General features: G+C 43.4%; 1 protein-coding gene across 1 annotated transcript in view; it reads left to right on the forward strand.

The window, feature by feature from the left end:
* LOC308083784 (glutamate receptor ionotropic, kainate 2-like) overlaps positions 1-21,962 on the forward strand; it is a gene marked incomplete at both ends in the record, with an annotated part of 246,464 nt that overhangs the window by 62,029 nt on the left and 162,473 nt on the right. The window contains 2 exon segments of the mRNA XM_080426131.1: positions 10,439-10,606; positions 13,319-13,576. Of these exon segments, the coding sequence (XP_080282257.1) occupies positions 10,439-10,606; positions 13,319-13,576 (426 nt within the window).

A 21,962-nucleotide genomic window follows, 5' to 3' on the forward strand; every position in this document is an offset into this window, starting at 1 on the left:
CCCATCTCAAAATATTTTGTTCCAGGGACCCACCAGAAGCAAAGATTTGAATTAAAAACGTTCGCTTTAAAAAAAAAAATATATATTCAAAGATTTGCACAAATTTTCATTATTTTCCAAAAATAGCAGATCTACAAGCTCGTAGCGCGGCAATGAGCTTGTATATCTGCTATTTTTGAATAGCCAAAGTATAAAATAATGGTTAAAGTGGTTACACAGATGCGTTCCCGGTCTTAAAGGGTTAACAAACCAAACAGCGTTAATGCTACCAATTGACTGGATTACTGAACACATCCATCAAAGGGTCGAGCCTCGCCGCCTCGTTGCAGCAGAAAGTGCACGCCTTTCCAGGAACGTGGCGAGTGTATCAATCGATTTCACACCAGCAGCACGTGGAAAAATCACAGTTCTATTGCAAGTAATTGGAGGCTTTCTCTTTCTCTCTCTCTTCTAATTAGGGAAGTGTTCTTCACAGTTAAACCGAGATGAGTGAGGAAAATAAATGATTTGTGTTCGTTCACAGGTTACACTTATAATTCCAATACAAAGCATTGCTTCCAGGCAATGTTTTTTTTTCTCCGAGTTTATCGGTGCCTTGGCAAATGATGCGTGAATGAACTATGGAAAAGTGTGTTCTGAAACGCTACTCAAGATGCTGTCTGTCTCGACGCTTTGCTTATTATGCATTCTTACCAAAACCTTTAGGTTGTGATTAAAATTCGTTGCAGTCTAAAAAACTTGCGTGATAAGCACTATCTGCCTTTTTCCCCTATAATGCCTGTGTGCCTTTGTCATAAGAACGGTTTGGCTGCTGGAGATTGCTTTGACAGAGCCCCTTGATTATCCCATTAAGACCGGGAACGCATCTGTGTGTCATTTTTAGATTTCTTTCTTCTATTCAAAAATAGCAGATATACAAGCTTGTAGCGCGGCACCGAGTGCCATTTTTGAAAAATCGTGGAAAATATATTTTTTATATTTAAAAAAAAAAATGTTAGGATTTAGAAAACCTTTTTAACAATCAGGCCTTAATGGGTTATACATTTTATTTGCATTCCATAGTAGCATCGGCTGGCCCAAGGATGAGCGTCCTCCTCCTCCCTCCTCCCGCGAGATGAGACGTGTGACTTTGCTAAATGACTTGGCAAAAGTGCACTCTCATTGTGGTAAATAGTTTGAATTGCAGCGTTGACAGGAGGAACTTTGGTTAGGAGGCGTTCGGTTATGGTATTGATCGGCTTTCATCGTGCGTCTGAACAATGACCTACTGCACGCTATAAGGAAATGAAATAGCAGTTTACAACCCTTCATCAACACACAGTGAAGCCCCGTTTTGCACATCTTAATGACCTGGAGGCGGGGCAAATGCTGTTTTGAGTGGCCAATTACAGCATTGGCCACGCCCCCCAGGTCTTAAGTTAAGACATAAGACCTGGTAATTAAGACGAGCAAAATACAGTAGGTCCCTCAGTGTTAAAGGTGCTGAAAATGATATATCTTTGTTAAAATAAGTGTTAAATACTACTGTAGCTCTGTAGTCCCATGTCAATGATTGCTATATAGAGCAGTTGTTTTCAACCAGTGGTTTCAGGATTCCCCAGCCAAATTAATAGTTAGGAACCAAATTGATCCTTATGTGTCTGTAACTCTGAGAGTGTACAAATGGAACCAAATGGACCCTAACGGGTCCATTTGGTTCCATTTGTACACACTCAGAGTTAAATGAACACTAATGCGGATGATACAGTGTAGATTGGGACCCTCAATAAATCAAAATGGTTGAGTCCCTGGCATATCTTTTAAAATGGGGGTCCGTGGGAAAAAGGTTGAATCCCCATCTCTCCACCTCTTTTGTAAACAGAAAATACATTAGGTTTAGGTCGAGATACCAATTTCACCCAAACAGGAGAGAGAACTACCAGGACAAACAAGTGAAATAATTGGAGCTGGACTCTCCGTAAACACTCTGTAAACTTTTTGTTCTCACGTATACAGCAGCACCTTTAATTCATTAATTCGTACACTCTCAGAGTTAAATTAATCAGGATTGATTGATTAGGACTCACACAGCATCTAATCCTTCACTTAATACGCTATAGACAGGTTCTTGTCTCGTACACTATTACATTTTCCTTAAAAGGGAAGCAGAGCTTTGAGGCGGTGTCAATACGCTTCTGGCAGAGATTTGACTGTTTGTTCCGGGTTTGTGACAACGGCATTGATTGCAACACGTCTATCGGTGTCACAATTAATAATTCACAACCCCCCCCAAAGGAGGGTTTGGTGGTTGGCGTTGCTCTATTGATTGGGGAATTTGGAGTGTGTGTGTGTGTGTGTGTGTGTGTGTGTGTGGGGGGGGGGGGGGCACAGAGGGTCGGAGTGCAAAGGAGTTTGGGGACGGATTTAGAGACACGGCTTACTGCATACATGACAGACATCACTGCGGAGGGACAGGGGCAGTAATGGATCACATGGTTCTCCATGGAGCACGCTGTCCTCCAGGGACTTGATACCGCAGGATTCAGGGCACCTATCAGTCAGTCAGTCAGTGTGTCACTGTCACAGAGCTTCCCGGCACAGGGTTGTTCTCCGGTAGGAGACACAAAGAGTCTCCATTGAGTCTCTACAGAAGACTCGCCGGTCATTTCTTTGGGTGAACTACTCCTTTAAACATCAAGTACAACGTTGTTTTTGTTGTGGTCACCATCATCATTTTAATAATAACAATACTGATAATCATTACAATGATACAAATAGTTACAGTAGGGCCTATATACAGTACATATGCCTATGCCATGAAATTAAGGTGCTAGAGTGAAAAGTTTTAGGGGTTCCCTGGGCCCCAAAAGTTTGAGAATCACTAGCTGCACTAGATGGCCACCCTAGAAGACATGGTAGTCCCGCTGGAACGTGCTCTCCACAAATAAAGACCCCACAACCCCCCAAAACCCTGTTTTTTGTTTGGTTCATTTATTCTTGAATCTTATCCTGTACTGGTAGTTTAGTGATGCTCTGTCTCCCAAGCATTAATGTACTTTTACTCCACAAATTTGGTTTTCAGATCAGAACTCACTGAAAACAGGCCCGATTATATGCAGCATTAACGAACGAGGAAGTATGCAGGGACGTTCAGTGATACAAAACAAGCACTCCCTCACAACAACCAGGAAGTGACTTGCTTTGTTGTTCTGGTTGCTGTCAGTGTCATTAAGCTTGTGGTGCATTCGGTGTTTGTTTGTGTGCGTTCTCTATCATGGATACATTTTGGATCACCAAGTTCTGGAGGATCAAACGTATGCATAATTCATAGGATATAGAAAAGTAAATGAGGGCAAATATAGAGCAAAGAAAAAGGTAATGTAAAGCTCCTCCTTTAGGGATTTTTGGGGAGAGATGTTTTTTTCTAAACTTCACCATGGGACATGTAGATAGGTAACCCCTCCATAACTAAAACATCATCTTCCTAGCAGTGCCTAAACTTAACTAAAGTTAATGAATTGAACCCATGATTAATTTAATGAATAAACTTAAAGGTAGGGTAAGTGATTTTCTTTGGTTAAAATAAGTGTTAAATAGCTCTATATTCTGATAGTACTCATTGCTATAGAGTGTTTGTTCAGTAAAAGGAGTCTCCTTGTCTCTCCAGCTCTTTATTAAACAGAAAATGCATTTTCGTTTCAGTTTCAGTTTCATTTCCAATTGTATCCAATCAGGATAGAGAACTCAATCAGGATAGAGAACTCAATCGTAGATTAAATAGATTAAACAAGTGGAATTGGAAGTGATGACACTAAGAAATGAGCAGGCAAAATTGGAACTGGAACACTATAAAAATGAAGCTTAAAAATGGGTACTTTCTCCTGATTGGCTGAGATTTTGACACCTACCGAAAAATGTATTTTCTGTTTATTAAAGAGCTGGAGAGACATGGAGACTCCGGTTACTGAACAAACACTCTATAGCAATGATTACTATCAGAACCTGTATAGTGCTTTAACCTTTTAACAAAATACTTTTTGTTTTAACCAAAAAATATCACTTACCCTACCTTTAAAGGACGACTTCACCCATTTTCAACATTCATCTTCATATAATTAGTCTTCACTAATAATCATTATAATACGTCACCGTTTGTGTCTACTGTGGGCTGTGGACAGTTCAGAATCCCGCCTACCAGTGACATCATCGATGGGGAAGCCAAGCTATAGAAACGGCAGGCTTTCTATTCTTGGAAAGTTACAATGCTATCATAGAAGCCATTGTTCTCGCGTTAATAATAATAAAACATTTTAAATATTGTTTTGAAAAAAATAAAAACCTTCCTTACGATGATGTCACTGGTAGGCGGGTTTCTGAACTCTCCACAGCCCCTCCTTTTAGACACAGACCGAGTAGATTTTTCTTTTTTTTTACCAATTTATCATGAGCATTTAGTGAGGACCATTTATCTGAAAATAGGTTGAAAATGGGTGAAGTCATCCTTTAACTCATGCACGGGGCTAAAGTTTCATCCCCTTCTTTCTTCATCGTTAAAATACACCACAAATAGCAATACCACATTGTTTAGTTATTCATAGAGCCAGGTACGAACGATGTGGTACATGTAGTCGGGGAATAATCATTTATGGAAGAAGGAATTGGATCATACGTGGTTAACGTACCATGTGAAACACACACAGTAAAAAACTAATATTTTCATATTTCAACGTATTATTTCATCCACTTCTAACTCTTAGAATAGTGCATGACTGTAGTTCCCTTTTCCAGAAGGTGGCATGAACAATTTCCTGTTCCGGGTCAGCAGTGGTGGAAAAAGTACTCAAATGTTTTACTTAAGTAAAAGTATCAATACGGCCGTGTAGAAATACTGTGTTTTACTAGTGAAATTCCGGAATTAAAAATGTATTTGAGTAGAAGTACAAAAGTATTGGTATCAAAATGGACTTAAAGTACCAAAAGTAGAAAGCACTCCCATTTCACAAGTTTTAGAACATGTAGAACAATCTTTTGAAAATAGCAGATCTACAAGCTCACAATGCGTCGCGCGTGTGAGCTTGTAGATCGGCTATTTTCAAATGGCCAAAATGTATATAGGGCTGAAGTGGTTGGTGTGTTATGTAATAATTATCAAAATCTACAAAGTAATATAGTAACTCAAGTTTTCAAATAATTGTAGTGGAGTAAAAGTACAATATTTGCCTCTGAGATGTAGCGGAGTAGAAGTAAAAGTAATGGAAGTTTGAAATACTCAAGTAAAGTACAAATACCAAAATGTTTTACTTAAGTACGGTACCTAAGTAAATCTACTTAGTTACGTTCCACCACTGCGGGTCAGTTTCCCATAGCTCCATTTTGATTGGCTGAGCAGCAGATTTGAACTGGAAAACAGTGTTTCCGGAACAAATCTGCTGGCTGAGCCAATCAAATGGAATACAGAGGAGTTTACTGTGTGTGTTTATGTATACTGTAGGTTTAGGCATTGCAAAAAGTGCCTCTGATAGGAGAGGAGCAGGAGAAAGAGTGGTGGTGAGTTCCGTGGTCAGTGGTTTGTGTGTTTAATGCCATCTGATTGGATTGATGAAGTGTTGATGGAATTCTCTCTTGACTGATCACTGCACTGGGACCTGGATGAGAAAGCCCTGGATCGCTTTTGGCTCAATATTAGCACACAAACAGACACGGCACACGCACACTCAAACACACGCGCGCGCACGCACCCACAGTGGGGTAAAGTAACTAAGTACATTTACTCAAGTACTGTACTTAGGTACAATGTTGAGGTACTTTTACTTTACAGGAGTACCAGTTTTCAGTATACTTTTACTTCTACTCAACTACATCTCGGAAGCAAATATTATACAGTAGAGATCAACGCTGGAGCAACACGGATATTTTCAGCCTTTTATAATTTAGGTGCAAGTATACAGAGTGACTAATCACTCTAGACTAGTCACTCTGTATACTTGCACCTAAATAATAAAAGGCTGAAAATGTCCGTGTTGCTCCAGCGTTGATCTCGTCTGCATCTGTTGTCCCTGCCCCAGTAGCCTCGATCTCCAGGCTTTTATTTTTTAGTTTTGCTCAAAAATAATAGACGCATTGTGAGCTTGTCAATCTGCTATTTTCAAAAGATTTGTATACATTTGAAAACTTGAAATGGGACATTCTGCATAATGAGTACTTTTACTTAAGTACATTTTGACGCCAATACTTTTGTACTTTTACTCAAGTACATTTTGAATTCCGGACTCTTACTTGTAACAGAGTATTTTTACATTGCAGTATTGATACTTATACTTAAGTAAACAAAATGAGTACGTTTTCCACCTACTGCGCACCCACACAATGAGTAAATGCAAGCAAAGCATGACACACACACACACACACACACACACACACACACACACACACACACTGCAGTCATGCACGCATGCATACACAATGCACAGACAGACAAAGGCATACGCACAGACACATACTCGTCTTTGACCCTCCGACTCGTACGCTTTGCCATGTATAAATGATGCTTGTTTTGATCCGATTTACTTTGATAAACATGGAGGATGACTATATAGGCCTGTCTAGCACTACTACTGCTGATCTGTAACTGCTCTCTATCTCTGCATTCCACACTGCATAATCCTCCATTTCAAAGCCATATACAGTAGGTACTTCTCAGCGATGAGATGTTTTCATTAATGAATCATCAAAGCGAAATCTCATCTTCCATTCCTTGCCTTGTAATGTGCATCGGTACGTGGACCACGCTCCACTATGCAGTCATTCATTCATATCAACAGAGACCAACCTCAACCTTTTCTGTCTTTAATGAATTTTAGATTTGGCTCATTCTTCTGGTTCAGTGGAAACCTTATTCGTGTCCATCCTCTCCTCTCCCTCCGTCTACAGCTCACTCCTCAGAAGTGAGGGAGATTTCTCGTACGGATCCTTATGTATACTTTCAATCTTTAATTTTCTAACTTTTTGAGCTTGCCTATTGCAATATTAACCCTTTAAGGCCCGGGAACGCAACTGTGTAATTTTTTGATTTCTTTGGCTATTCAGAAGATTTGGCTATTCAGAAGATTTGAGTTACAAATGTTAGCTTTAAAAAAGATTTTCAAGATTTTTTCAAAAATAGCAGATCTACAAGCTCATATTGATATGAGCTTGTATATCTGCTATTTATGAATAGCCAAAGAAATCTAAAAATGACATGCGTTCCCAGTCTTAATGGGTTAATGGTCACACATTCAGACTAGACGGCTTGATTTATACTTTGTTGAGAAGCCGCTAGTCGTGCATCAAAAATAGCCCGATCTGCAAGCTCACAACTTGTGAGGCTGCAAATGCGTTGTGAGCTTGTAGATCGGCTATTTTTAGGGGGCGCTCGACACCGGCGCACAGCGAAGTATCGGCCACTCTCTCACATCGGCAGCCAGGGTTCTTTTCGGTGGAACTGCCGCGAGAGCCTCGGCAGGAGAATAGTGCTTCTTGAGTGTGAGCAGACCCTTTTTGCAAAATGCTCAGCCTTCCAATTATAGAACACCCCGCTTAACTGATGCTTATTAATTCCTTCAAACTCATTATGGCATGCAAAATAGGGCTCTCTCATGAGATGAATACTAATGAGGGAAGAAACTTTTCCTCGGTTTTCGGTATGGTGGTGTGTGTGTGTGTGTGTGTGTGTGTGTGTGTGTGTGTGTGTGTGTGTGTGTGTGTGTGTGTGTGTGTGTGTGTGTGTGTGTGTGTGTGTGTGTGTGTGTGTGTGTGTGTGTGTGTGTGTGTGTGTGTGTGTGTGTGTGTGTGTGTGTGTGTGTGTGTGTGTGTGTGTGTGTGCATTCATCACTGTGTTTACTGTGAGCACACAGCACACTAATATGCAGACCGTATACCCAGACTATAAGGCAGAACTCTGGTTATTGAAACTATAGTCCATACCCGGTTATGTGTGCATTCAAAGTAGTAAAGGGTTATTTGCTGTGCTGTACAGCAATTGTCCCAAACCTTTTTGGCCCCAAGGAGGACCCCTTCTTCCCATAGCTTGGGGGGCTGCAACCATGGCGACTGCTGTAAGCATGCCGACGATAGCTCCCATATCCCGGGAATTATTTTATATAAAATCGCTAATAAACAGCTTACATTTTGGGAAAGTGAAAAAAACGAGTGTCACTGTTCCGTGCACACGCTTAATGGTTAATGCCCACATTCAACTTCAGATCAATTGCTCCAACCGCCGAGGAGAACCAAGCAGAACAGGTTTTTGGTGACAGGTTTCGGTGACAGATGTCTGTGACAGAGGTTTGTGGAATTATAGGAGGATGGTCATGTAAATGTTACTGTTATATGATTTCCAAAATTAGGGAAAGTTCTCAACTGGTTAAGATGTTTTTTTTTCTTTTCTTTTTTACCTATCTTTTATCTATTTATTTGAGTATAATATAGTGCTTTCTTTCTGGCTTCTAAATGTGTGCTTATATGATAATGTAGCCCGTAAGAAGTAACAACTTCACCAGGAAGTATTTACAAGCGACAACATGACGATCGGGAGGTCCCTTTACGTAGGAACTGTACTTATGAGTAACACATGTAAACCTAGATTAGTGCTGTAGTTGCACGAATGCTATGCATGTATAACACTATCGAGATAGCCTGATTATTCTAGTAGTCGGATTGAATTATCAGTGTGCATACACACACACACACACACACACACACACACACACACACACACACACACACACACACACACACACACACACACACACACACACACACACACACACTCATTGTATTTGGTTCCTTCTCTATGTCAGCTGGTTGTTTCTATACACAGTGATGTAAATTTAAGTAACTAAGTACATTTACTCAAGTGCTATACTTAAGTACAATTTTGAGGTATTTTTACTTTACTGGAGTATTTCCAATTTTCAGTACTTTTACTTCTACTCCACTACATCTCAGAGGCAAATGTTGTACTTTTACACATTTCTTTTTATACATTTGAAAACGGGACATTCTGCATAATGAGTACTTTCCACTTTTGGTACTTTAAGTACATTTCGATACCAATACTTTTGTACTTTGTCTTTTACTCAATTCAATTTAAAATTCCGGACTTTTACTTGTAACCGAGTACTTCCACATTGCCCTATTGATACTTTTACTTAAGTAAAACATTTGAGTACTTTTCCCACCACTGCTATTCACACAGAGAGCACACGGGCATAGTTGTGGGGGATGTTTATCCCCAAAACGTCCACTTTCGAAGCCGCTGTGGGCCGATCGAGGCATTGATCGTGGCTCAGTGGTGGCCCCTATACGAATCACTAGTACGGCCCCGCTACCTTGCAGCATTCATGCTGCGCTGGGTATGGATCGAGGAGTCTAGACTCTTGAGTGGGCCCTACAACAGTAGAGTATAGCGTTGTAAGGAGTAAATAAAGCACTGAATCTGTGGAGGCTTCCCGCTGACTGACACTGAGCCAACAGGGGCCGGGGCCATGGGGCTAACCCAAACAAAACACTTCAATCTCTAGTAGTTGTGCTCCGGTGCTCCCCGAGGAGCTTGATTGATTGATTCGGCCGGCCAATCAGAGTGCATTGATCTAAAGAACCTCACCAACCACCACACCACCACCACCGCTACCACCACCACCACCACCACCACCACCACCACCACCACCCCGGCGCTCACTCGCTCTCTGGGCTTCCTCTCCTGTCCATTCATCTAGCTGGCTGACAGATGTATTCACTGGAGGGCAGTAGCTGAGGAGCCTGCACGTTTAAGCACACTTTCCACACAGGCTTTCTGGAGCGAGTGCTTCGCAGTGCAGCACATTATTACCGCATAACTATATTTGTTCTATCCCTCCCGGATCTAGGCTTCTGAGGCATCAATATAGCCGGTACTATTGTGCGAAGCGGGCAATTAATTCACTTCAAGATCAAGATATAAAGGGGGAAAAAAATGTATCTCCCATGAGTAGAGAGAGAGGCCGTCCGGGAATCGGAAAGCCGGTCGTCGGTTCGAACCCCATGTGTCCCTAAAGGGTTTGATATACGTTGTTACATGCAGTGTTTATGCACCGAAAATAGCCAATCTACAAGCTTGCGGCGTGTAGTGCATGCGACACGTCGGGAGCTTCTAGATGGGTCCGATTGCTGCGCGCGACACCCACGCGCAACTCAGTAGAAAACAGCACCCCCTGTGTGCACCCATCAGAGCCATCTGAGCAGCCATCTGCTGGGGGAAGCCCCTCCCCCGTGGGAACACAAAACACTCCCTTTCCCTTGTTCATACTGTATGGTGTTTGATAAACTAATTCTTACTTTAAGGAAATTAGTTACGGCAACTCTTCATTTGAAATGGGAATTCTTCAGATTGGCTTAAGGTTGATTAAATATTAATCAGTTGGTGTCTCTCTTCTGTCCGCAGGAGGGATATTCGAGTCCATCGAAAGTGGTCCCTCGGGTGCGGAGGAACTAGCCTTTAAATTTGCTTTAAACACAATCAACAGGAACAGAACCCTACTGCCAAACACCACGCTCACCTACGACATCCAAAGGATAAACATCTACGACAGCTTTGAAGCCTCCAGAAAAGGTAGGACGAGTTTCCAAGTTCCAGCATTTGCGTTAAGCTAAAGCTGAGGCGAGGTAAATTAAGATAGCATGAGATCCTATGACATGAGAATTAAGCTAACATGAGATTAGGCAAGATCAAACTTTTTTGATCCTTATGATTTTGCTGCATTTATGCATGTGACAAAATATCTTAATCTTATACATGATACCAACACAAAAATGTAAAACCCAGACAAGTGAGGATAAAAAGATGCTTCTCTGTGTGTGTGTGTGTGTGTGTTTGGGTGTTGGCATACAGCGTACAGTACATGAGCATGTGAATATGTGAGCAGTCACATATTACAGTAAATCCCCAGCTACTTTGCATTGTAAATGCATCCCCCTGTCAGTGGGTTGTTGGGAGCTGCAGGAGCTTAGATTGGGACAATTATAATCAGGGCCCAGGATAGGAATGGCTGAGCACTTCAAATGTAAACAGTAGAGACAATTGATTGGTTTCAGGTAATGACTCAGCGGCGGTAATTCAAAGACCCGTTTGGCCCCCGGAGACAGCCCATAAACTGCTATCATCTATCAGTTTTGTGCCCACATGGGGCTGACATTTCCAAGTCTCTTATCAATTACAGTCCATTATCTCCTTTCGCTGTGATTTAGGTAAACTCCCTTACATTAAATGAGATGGTGCGTTTGGTACTGTACTGTAATACAAGTACAGCAACATGAGCCTGCATGATCTCATCTGATCTGTACCTGAACCTAAAGATCTGTTACATGATGTAACATACACTTTTTATAAGGATAAAGTGCAGAGTCATGTTTTAGGGTGTCTATATACGGACATTGCCCTCATTTATCAACGCAGCTTATAAACCGGCTTATATTTTTCCATATATTCGGCCGTACACCAACGTCGAAGTCACATTTATCAACGAATCCTACACAGCTGATCCGAGCCTACATTTGGTCCCAGGCTTGATAAATGTCACGGCTGGAACCGAGCGTCATTTAAATAACACGCCCTTAAATATTCTCAAAACGCCCCGATTTTACGACATGAAGAAGGACCAGAATACGACCAAAGACATCAAAAGCCAATGAGAAAGAGTTTCCCCCGCCTGCCTCGCCACACACGCACACGCCCCCCCCCCTCTCTCTCTCTCTCTCTCTCTCTCTCTCTCTCTCTCTCTCTCTCTCTCTCTCTCTCTCTCTCTCTCTCTCTCTCTCTCACACACACGCGCCCACCCAGCTGTGTTTTTCATGTATTGTACGGCGTAGCGGTACAATCTTTGTCACGTAGGCTTGTAGCCTACATGAATGACATATTATGATACCAATCACATCGCCATGAATGGAATACGTTTGTATATTAATTTATTTAACCCATACCGAGCAGTGCACAAGCAGTCATGTAGGATATTCCCCGTGAGACGGCAGTGGTTTCGGTCCGTCCCGTTAATAAGAGATTGGAGCGTCGGGTTTATATCCTTAACCCAGTCAGGTTGTAGTCTTCATAACTCTCTATGACATAACTCCATAACTTAGGACAAGCTACTGTACGTTTGTACACCTCACTGTCCATGAAAAGATCGTCGGCAGTCCCGACCGCGGGACTCCCGAGTCCCGACGCAAAAGCGCTCGTATATTTTGAAAATAGCAGATCTACAAGCTCACAACGAGTGGCGATGCGACCCGTTTTTGAGCTTGCAGATCTGCTATTTTAAAATAGCCAATGCAACTGAATGACTGTTAAAGCAGTTTGTTTAAATTACTTTATAAAATGTTATATTTTCACAGGGATTAATTATTAGTGTGTAGATATACATTTAGGAGTGGATTATGTGTCCAGATGCCTGTCAGACAGTCAGACAATGCTGCTCCGCAGGTCTAGAATGGAATAAACGGGCGCAGCCAACGTCAACAACTGGTCTCGACCAGACGTGAGATCTCAGCGTATGGTAGGATGAAGCCCACGTCAGGATATATTGATAAATGCCGAAAGGTGCGGTGATCTCGCCCTACGCCCATTATTTGGGCTGCACCGCGTTGATAAATGAGGGCCAATGTGTCTATACAACATTCGGCAAAAATGGCAGATCTACAAGTTCAGAACGTGCCGGATGCAGCACAATGCGTTGTCCTCAACCCTATCATGCCAAGGCGGCAAACAACCATTCACAGCAAACGATTTTATCGTATCATACAGTATAAACATTTCTGGAGACACAAAATTAGTCGAAGCTCCTTCCGTAAGTGATCCTCTAACTCAGTGGTTCTCATACTTCTTCATGTCAATGACGTGTGATTATGAATCCCACCAACGTTATAGGATAGACCCGCCTTACCTGATTGGCTCCCTGGCAGGCATAGTTTGACTGAGGTTAGGTTTAGGCATAGTTGCAAAAACAAGAACTGTCAATCACAGCTGGTTTTGCCTAGAACTGCGGTGGGATCCATAATGTCAATGACCCCAAAATTTGTCAGAAAATGTTTATTTCATACAAGATTTGTGTTGTTAAAATGTATCAAAAATCTTCCAAATGTTGCCAAATCTGTAAAAAAAAATCTGCATTGTGAGCTTCTATATTGCCTTTTTTCAAATAGCTAATGTATATGGGAATAAAGTGGTCAAACTGATTTTGATGCTGTATATTAACTAATTCCAACTTCCTCTCAACATCCTTCTCACGTCGTCCCTGTTGTCCGACACCTGGACCTACCCCTTCCCGTCCAGCTTGTGACCAGCTCTCCCTGGGCGTGGCGGCCATCTTCGGGCCGTCGCACAGCTCCTCGGCCAACGCGGTGCAGTCCATCTGCAACGCGCTGGGCGTGCCGCACATCCAGACCAAGTGGAAGCACCAGGTGTCGGACAACAGGGACGTCTACTACGTCAGCCTCTACCCGGACTTCTCCTCGCTCAGCCGGGCCATCCTGGACCTGGTGCACTTCTTCAAGTGGAAAACGGTCACGGTGGTTTACGACGACAGCACAGGTAAGGAAGGACCCGGCCCGGGCCGGCAGCCGTGCTTTTATTTGATTCACCCGGGTTGTTGTAAACACTATATTTCCCACTTTATGGCCCTCGGTCAGAACATTGGCCCTCGCTTTGCCCCGGCGAGTGTGTTTGGTTTTTAAGCCATTAAGACCGGGAACGCATCAGCGTGTATCATTTTGGGATTTCTTTGGCTATTAAAAAAATAGCAGATATACAAGCTCATAGCGCGGCACTGAGTGCCGTGCTGTGAGCTTGTATATCTGCTATTCTTTTTTTATCCAGAACATTTTAGCAAATCTTTGAATATATATATTTTCAAAGTGAACATTTGTGAAATATTTTGTTCCAGGGAGATTTGAGTTACAAATGTTCGCTTTAAAAATACATATATTCAAAGATTTGCACAAATGTTGAAAAGATCTTTCCAAAATAGCAGATCTACAAGCTCGTTATTTTTGAATAGCCAAAAGTATAAAATAATGGTTATAGCAAAAAAAAATCAAATGACACCGCTATGCGTTACTGGATTGAAAGGGTTAAGCTATACCACTATGAGTATAGCTCTATACAATAAACACCTTTTATTATCGCCTGCCGCGGGCCTTTAACGTTATTATCACCTACTACGGCCCGACCCCTTGCTGTACTCTGTTACGGCGGTTGTAACAGACTCTAACCTGTGTTTATTATCATGGTAGTATAGCCCTGGCTTGCCCCCGTGTCCTAAGAAAGGCAGTGTGTCAGATCAGCGGGCTAGCAAACGGCTCAGCGGGCCGGGTACACGTGCCATATGCCAGGGGTCAGGGACGATGCCAAGCCTGCCATGTCTAGCTTTGCCAGGAGCTCCCCGAGGCGAGCAAACTCTCCAACACGCACAGACACTCTGGGGCCAGCAGTCTGGCTTGGCTCGGCTCGGCTCGGCTTGGCTCGCGCCGCCGTTCTGTATGTTCATACTGCACTCACGCAGTATTTAGGCCAAGCGAGACTCTCTGGTTTCAGTCAGCTCTACTGTATACACAGTGCCAGCTGTCACCGTGTTGTACAGACGACAATGTAAGCAATTATGCAGCAAACAAAACGAAAACAAACAAACGTCAGGGTATTGTAGGGATGGGTGGATAATAAGACCGTCCAGACAGCAGACAGACAGTCAACGGGAGTGATGATCACTGCAATCTCTGTAATACTTACGTCGCTTTTGAGGTGTCGACACAAGTATAGGGTGGGAATCACCACCTTCACGATTCAATTTGATCATGCTTCTTCTGGGAAATTATTTTGACTCCTACATTTTTCATCCCACGAGTTTGTAACCCATTCTTTCCACCCAGTGCCAATTGCCTATGTAATCCTGGGCGCTACTCTCCCTCTAACCTGGGACCTGACGAATCTGCCAGTGCAAAAAAAAAATTTGCCCTCTGCGATTTGGGTCTGGCACCGCTCCATTGTGAATCCATTTCCTGCTCCCGAAGTCTGGGGTGACCAATCAGGGCCCAGTATTCAAATATGGGAGATTGTAATTGGTAGTTGGTTGTAGCTCTAACCAATTGTGTCCAGAGCCATGGTTTTGATCCCGCCCCTTGAGAAAAAAAACGTCCTCATAGAAGCACCAGACTCATATCCACGCAGTGATATAGTCTGGCTACGCGAGGCTACTCTCCCTCTGCCAGCCCGGGGAGAGCCCAGAACTGAGCTCTTGCTTCCTTCAATGCATGAGGAGCTAGCAAGCCGCTTCTTATCACCTGACAGGGGGGAGTTTCCCCTGTAGGACGTAGCGCGTGGAAAACCGTTCATTGCAATGATATTGCATTAAATATGGCTGTGTGACTCTGCTCCTGTGATACTGCATATTTATCTGCAAGCCAAGCATAACACAAAACCTGAGATCACTAACCCTGACCCCCCTGAAGAAGAGACCACATGACCTATAAGAGGGCCTATAAGTGATTACATGGACATAACATTGAACCCTTCAAGGGCGTAACTTAATATACACAGATATAACGTGATACAATCCACAGAAATCCATACAACTAGTGAAGAACTAAATGCCACACAGAGGAGGCTGGGGAGGTGGAGGGAGTTTGATCACTGACAAGCTGCAGGAGAGGTGCTGTGTGACCTACGTTGAGCGTGTAGTGTGAAGAGCTAATGGCGTTCTGCTGAAAAAGAGTAGAATGAACCGTTACCATTGGGTAATTTTGTGTAAATTCATAATATCAACAAAAGACAGATTTTGATGTAATGTGCAAGGCAAAACATATTGTACTGCCGTTACTACACCTTGTGTCAATCATTTTACAGGCACTGTGAGATGGCATAGCTTAAAAAGATCATGTTGACTTTTCAATGAATCAATATCCTGTGTGTGCGTGTGCGTGTGCGTGTGTGCGCGTGCGTGTGCACGCACATGTGCGTGTGTGCACACGTGTGCGTGTGTTCGCACATGTGCATGTGTGTGTGTGTGTGTGTGTGTGTGTGTGTGTGTGTGTGTGTGTGTGTGTGTGTTTTAGCCGTGCAGGTGCTGTAGACGGCTTTAGGAATTGATTGCCGCTGATCCTACCACCCCTATTAATTAGGGTGTAAAGTGGACATAGCCGGTTCGCGACGGGGTTAATAGTGACTTGATTTTCTGTCTGCTAGATGGGAAATGAGATCTAGGCTCGGGCCGGCGAACGGCCTCACCTTCCCCATTGTTCCCGTTTACACGGCTGACCTGACAGAGAGAGGAGATAGCCGCGGTTGTGAACACACACACACACACACACACACACACACACACACACACACACACACACACACACACACACACACACACACACACACACACACACACGGCTCCTCCGACAGCCATTCAGTTACCCAGAAAAAAGTGAGCACACGCTCCCAGTGGTGGAAGAAGTACTTGGATATTTTACTTAAGTAAAAGCAATACCACAATGTAGACAAACTAGTCTGTTACAAGTTAAAAGGCCTGTGTTCAGAAAAATGTTACTTGAGTAAAGGTTCAAAAGTATTGGCATCAAAATATACTTAAAGTACCAAAAGTAAAAGTATAAGAAATGTTTGAAAATAGCAGATCTACAAGCTCACAACACGTCGTGTGTGAGCTTGTAGATTGGCTATTTTCAAATAGGCTATGTATGCAACAGGGCTAAAGTGGTTAATGCGTGTTTTATAATATAAAAATGTATAATCTGCTAAGTAACTAGTAACTTAAAGTTTTCAAATAATTGTAGTGGAGTAAAAGTACAATATTTGCCTCTGAGATGAGATGTCGTGGAGTAGAAGTAAAAGTATTGAACATTGGAAATACTCCAGCAAAGTCAAAGTACCTCAAAATTGTACTTAAGTACAGTACTTGTATAAATGTACTTAGTTACTTTACACCACTGCACTGCATGCTCCTTCCCTTGCTTGTGTAGGAAAGCCTATTGCCCGACACATTGTAAAAGCCAGCGTAGCAGAACATCTGTATTACCATACCTCTCGCCCGTGCGTGCGCGTGTGTGTGTGTCACCCCTCCCCCCCACCACGTGCTGTTCTAACCCATGCTTTTTGAAAATGGGACACGAGAGGGAATATGGAAAGAGACACTCTCATTCTCGCCCTGTTTTCTCCATGAACCAGAGAGCAAACAAGCAAATCAATAACCGTAATGGCCTCCGCCGCCGCCCGAGCTAACGGCTCAACTTTGTAATGGCCCCAAAAACGGAGGCAGAGGCAGCGGCAGTGCGCGGCATGTGTTGTATAGCGGCGCGGCACAGCCAGCCATAACATCCATACTACAGGCTGTCTGGGACATTGTTGTCGCCGCTGCTACTGCCGGGAAGTATGATTAGGTCATGAGGGAGAGAGAGAGAGAGAGAGTGGCTTGTACCATAAAACACTAGTTTCTTGGAGAGAACGACCCTTGCAGTGCAACCATATGTTTTTCCTTATGCACACACCTTCACCATCCTCTACTGCATGGGGTCTTCAACAGGGGGTCCGGGACCCCCTAGGAGAGTCAGTGTAGGGGGAAAAAAAGAGCAGACCAAGTTCAGAGCCAATGGTAAAGTTGACTAAATATTGAGGGTTTAAAGGTTAACTATCTGAAAATATATATATTTTTTACATGCATCCAGCTATCTATGAAATCTATGAAAAAGTTTAATCTGCAACAATATGTAGTGGGGGGTCCCTGCTTCATCTGTCTCTCAGCTAGGGGGGTCCTTGGGCTGAAGAACGTTGAAGACTCCCGCTCAACTGCAGTGGTTCTCAACCTATTCAGGCCGCGACCCCCCCAAAATAATCATACTTTAAACTGGGGACCCCCCACCCTGACAAGCACTTAGAATTAGCAGATGTGAGAAGGGGGAGTCCAAGGAAAGAAGTGTGTGTGTGTGTGTGTGTGTGTGTGTGTGTGTGTGTGTGTGTGTGTGTGTGTGTGTGTGTGTGTGTGTGTGTGTGTGTGTGTGTGTGTGTGTGTGTGTGTGTGTGTGTGTGTGTGTGTGTGTGTGTGGGGGGGGGGGCAAGGAAAGGTTGGGGACCACTTCTCTACTGTCCCTTAAGACTAATTTATGCCTAATTTAGGCGGGTGACCCTTTTCACTTGACAATCTGTCATGTTCAGTAGGTGATGGTGTTGTAATATGACATAGGGTTTACGACAGGGTCGTTACTAGATGACCACCCTATAGGAAGGAAGAAAGAAGGCATGGGGTTAATTCAATTACATTTATTGACGGCCGGGGCGTTCTTATTGATCGGTGAGCTGTTAGTAGGATTACGTTTAGGCATGGTTTGGGTGTTAAGGTCCTGGGGGGGGGGGGGGGCGTGGACTGCTGAGACTGGTGTCCTTTCAAGGCTGACCATCAGTGGTGGACAGCAGTAGTGGTGGACGCATTGTGAACTTGTAGATCGGCTATTTTCAAATGGCTGTAATGTATTTATGGCTAAAGTGGTACATTTTGTAATAATAATCCAAATCTAAGTAACTAGAAGTAAAAGTACTGACATTTTAAAATACTCCAGTACAGTAAAAACACCTCAAAAGTTTACTTAAGTACTGTAACTGAGTAAATGTACTTAGTTACTTTACACCACTGGTGGACAGTAACTAAATACCTTTACTTGAGTACTGGACTTAGATTAGAGTACAGTACTCAAGTATTTTATATATATATTTTTTTGCAAGCTCATGACTTTCACTCCGGTTCAAATAGAAATATTGTACCTTTGACTCTTACAGTACATTCTGGGAAGGTACACTTAGGACCCACACTTAATTTCAAATATAGTGAAAATAACCGATCGCACAGCACAGCACAGCACAGCACAGCTTGTAGATCTGCTTGTAGATCTGCTATTTTCACTATTGTTGAAAATGCGTGACAATTCTTTTTTTTCTTGGTAAATAAATATTCAAAATGTCAATACATCAATGCACTTGAGTATTTACATGAGTACATATACTTTGTCCAACACCGGTGGTGGACCATGTAGTAATGACCTCATAGCATGGGTGGGGTGGGGGGAGAGAGAGAGTGACACTTTAACTGCCCACTCTTCTGTTTATGGCCAGGTTTCTATGACAACCACTTCCTGCAGCAAATCCCAGGGGGAGTGGTGGTGACAGAGGGGTCCTGTATAGAAAAAGAGGATTTATACAAGCCCTCCGTGTAGTGTAGTGTAGTGTAGAGGCATGGCTCCATTCACTGTGTCTCACCTCCCAAGCGCTCTCTGTTCTCCGGCTTCTCTGTAGGGGCATGGTGTTCAACAGCGTTGCCATGTCTGCTTATCTGAAGCCACTTTGGTCTTGTTTTTTCTGTAAAGTCGCTCGTAAATATTGGTAGGTTGCGGTTTTTGAGGGCTTGTTTGTAAAGTGTCTTTGCTTATTTTAGGGCTTGTTTCCTAATGTTGTTTAAACCAGGAGTTCTCAAACATTTTCAGGTCACGGACCCCCAAATGTATATGTATTTGTCCACGTACCCCCACATCTAAATAATATATGTTGGGCCAGGGAAAATTCTAAAAGATTTTCTTTCAAGATTTATTTGAAAATAGCAGATCTACAAGCTCGCAATGCGACGCGTTGTGAGCTTGTAAATCGGCTATTTTCAAATAGCCGACGCGTATAGGTTTAAAGTGCTCATGTGGCCTATATAACAGTCGCTTCTTTTGGGCTTGTGTTTTCATTGACATGGTTGCTTATCTCTCTCGCGAAATCTGGCAACACTGGTGTGCAATAACCCTCCTTGTTGGAGCCGGTTTCTGACAGAAAGAATGTGAAAGAAAAAAGTACAACAAACAACCATTTTGCTGCATGGCTTCCCACAGTAAAGAGGTAATTTACTCCAAAGCTGATGCGTGTCATGCTTTTTTGTGGGAGCGGCCGTGACCCCTCGCGGCTGACATTTTTTTAATTGCGTTAGATGAAAGGCCAGGCCGGTGGGAGAGGGGGGGAGGGTGGGGGGGCGGGGGGTCCTATATGACAGCATGCTTTTACAGGAAACGATCTGGCTGATTGCGTGGCGGGTGACTCGACCTGCTGTATATCGTTGCTGTCCGGCAGAAACCTTTTATCTCCATATTTTAACTTTTTTGTGTTTTTTGGGGTAAATTAACGACCCTACTTGCCACCACAGCGTCACACAAAAGCAGCAGATGTACAAGCTCGAAGCGCGTCAAAAAGCGTTTTGAGCTTGTAGATCTACTACTTTTGCTATACTTTTGAATTTGAATCCTGAAAAGTATAGCAGTTTTGGACAAAAGGATGAAAATAATGGGAGGGAGGGTGGGCGGGGCCATATTCCTGGTCTCTCAGTTAGCTGAACCTCAGGACTTACCAAGGGTGGAGCTGTGGTGTGTTTTGGGTTTGATGTGGGGAAAACAAAAATAAATCTTATCGCAAGAAAATTGGGAGTTATGCGTAGTGCTATAGCCAGATCATGAATGCCCCCCGGCTGACGTCATCCCAAAGCCTATACCGCTTGTGCAAGGACGTGCTGTGATTGGCCAGTAGCCACTTTGAGTGGCAGTCGGGGCAAACGCTCTCGCCAAAACATGATTTACGACATAACTCGAACGGCGCTGAGTCGGCTCAAGCGAACTTCGCAACGTTCGGCACGGCGACTCGCTCGCTCCGCGGTGCCTCTCGTGGGTCAAGTTTGCTTGAGACGGCACGCTTCCGTCGCGGTCCAAAACCATACTTTATCTTTTTTGTCCGCAGTTGTTGTAGGCGAGGGGCAGTTCCGCGTTGGTCACAGAAGCGGGCCGTGGTTATAGCACAAGCGGTATAGGCTTTGGTATGTCGCCCCAGGCTCGTGTAACAATGTGTGTAATGTTTTCTTACCCTGGGAGTCCTCTAAGTGTACTTGAGAGCTGAGTAACTTTTGTGGTGGTACTGAGCCTTGGTGGAGTGAGTCCCAGGACCCCTCCAGTAATCTGTTTCAATTGTGTGTGTGTGTGTGTGTGTGTGTGTGTGTGTGTGTGTGTGTGTGTGTGTGTGTGTGTGTGTGTGTGTGTGTGTGTGTGTGTGTGTGTGTGTGTGTGTGTGTGTGTGTGTGTGTGTGTGTGTGTGTGGGCCCCGTTCCCATCACACGCTTCACTACCACAGATTGTTTAGAGAGAAGGGCCTCGCTGAGCTCCTCACAAAGTGCCGTGATCATTCTGCTCGTGCCCGCTGCGCTGAGATGCTAATAACAGCCATAAGCGTTTTCTCTCTATTTCTTCCTTAATTGTTTTGTGATTTTCCTAAGGTGAAGATTATGTGTATTGTCATTTTCTTGGCTGAACTATCTCTGGCAGTAACTAACGCTAATTATTCAATTAAAAACCACATCATTGTCACAATTCATCTGCTAACGGAGTGTAACCACCTGAATTCTAAAACCTGGTCTCTCCATGCGTGGGAAAACAAACTAATCATACAAAGGGGAATCCCGCGCTTCGCTAAGGGAGATATTAGAGGGAGATATTAGGCAGGTCTTCAGGCAGGGCTGCTCTGCTGCGTTGTTCAGTCCCCCAATCCAGTGGAAAAGCAAACTCTGTACGAGCTCCGTATGTAACTACCGGGATTCAAACCGCTCGATTGCCATTGGTTTTCATCCTCGTTATATAGGGACTGTGAGAAGGCCTTTGCCTGACCTTGGGGCACAGTAGTTCGGTTAAGTAATTTGGGGGCAGGCCTGTGGAGAGCTTTATAGGTGATTAAAATCATTTTAAAATCAATTCTACAGTCAATTGGTAGCCAATGTAATGAAGCAAGCACAGGTGTGATGTGTGACCTTCCAAATAATGTATTAGTTAAAATTCCAGCGGCCGCATTCTGCACCAGCTGGAGGTGGTTGTATAAATGAGTGACTCAGGGTAATAAACAAGGAATTACAATATAGTCCAAA

The sequence above is a fragment of the Gymnoscopelus braueri genome (assembly GCF_963280865.1).
Source record: "Gymnoscopelus braueri genome assembly, chromosome: 4".
Taxonomy (NCBI): domain Eukaryota; kingdom Metazoa; phylum Chordata; class Actinopteri; order Myctophiformes; family Myctophidae; genus Gymnoscopelus; species Gymnoscopelus braueri.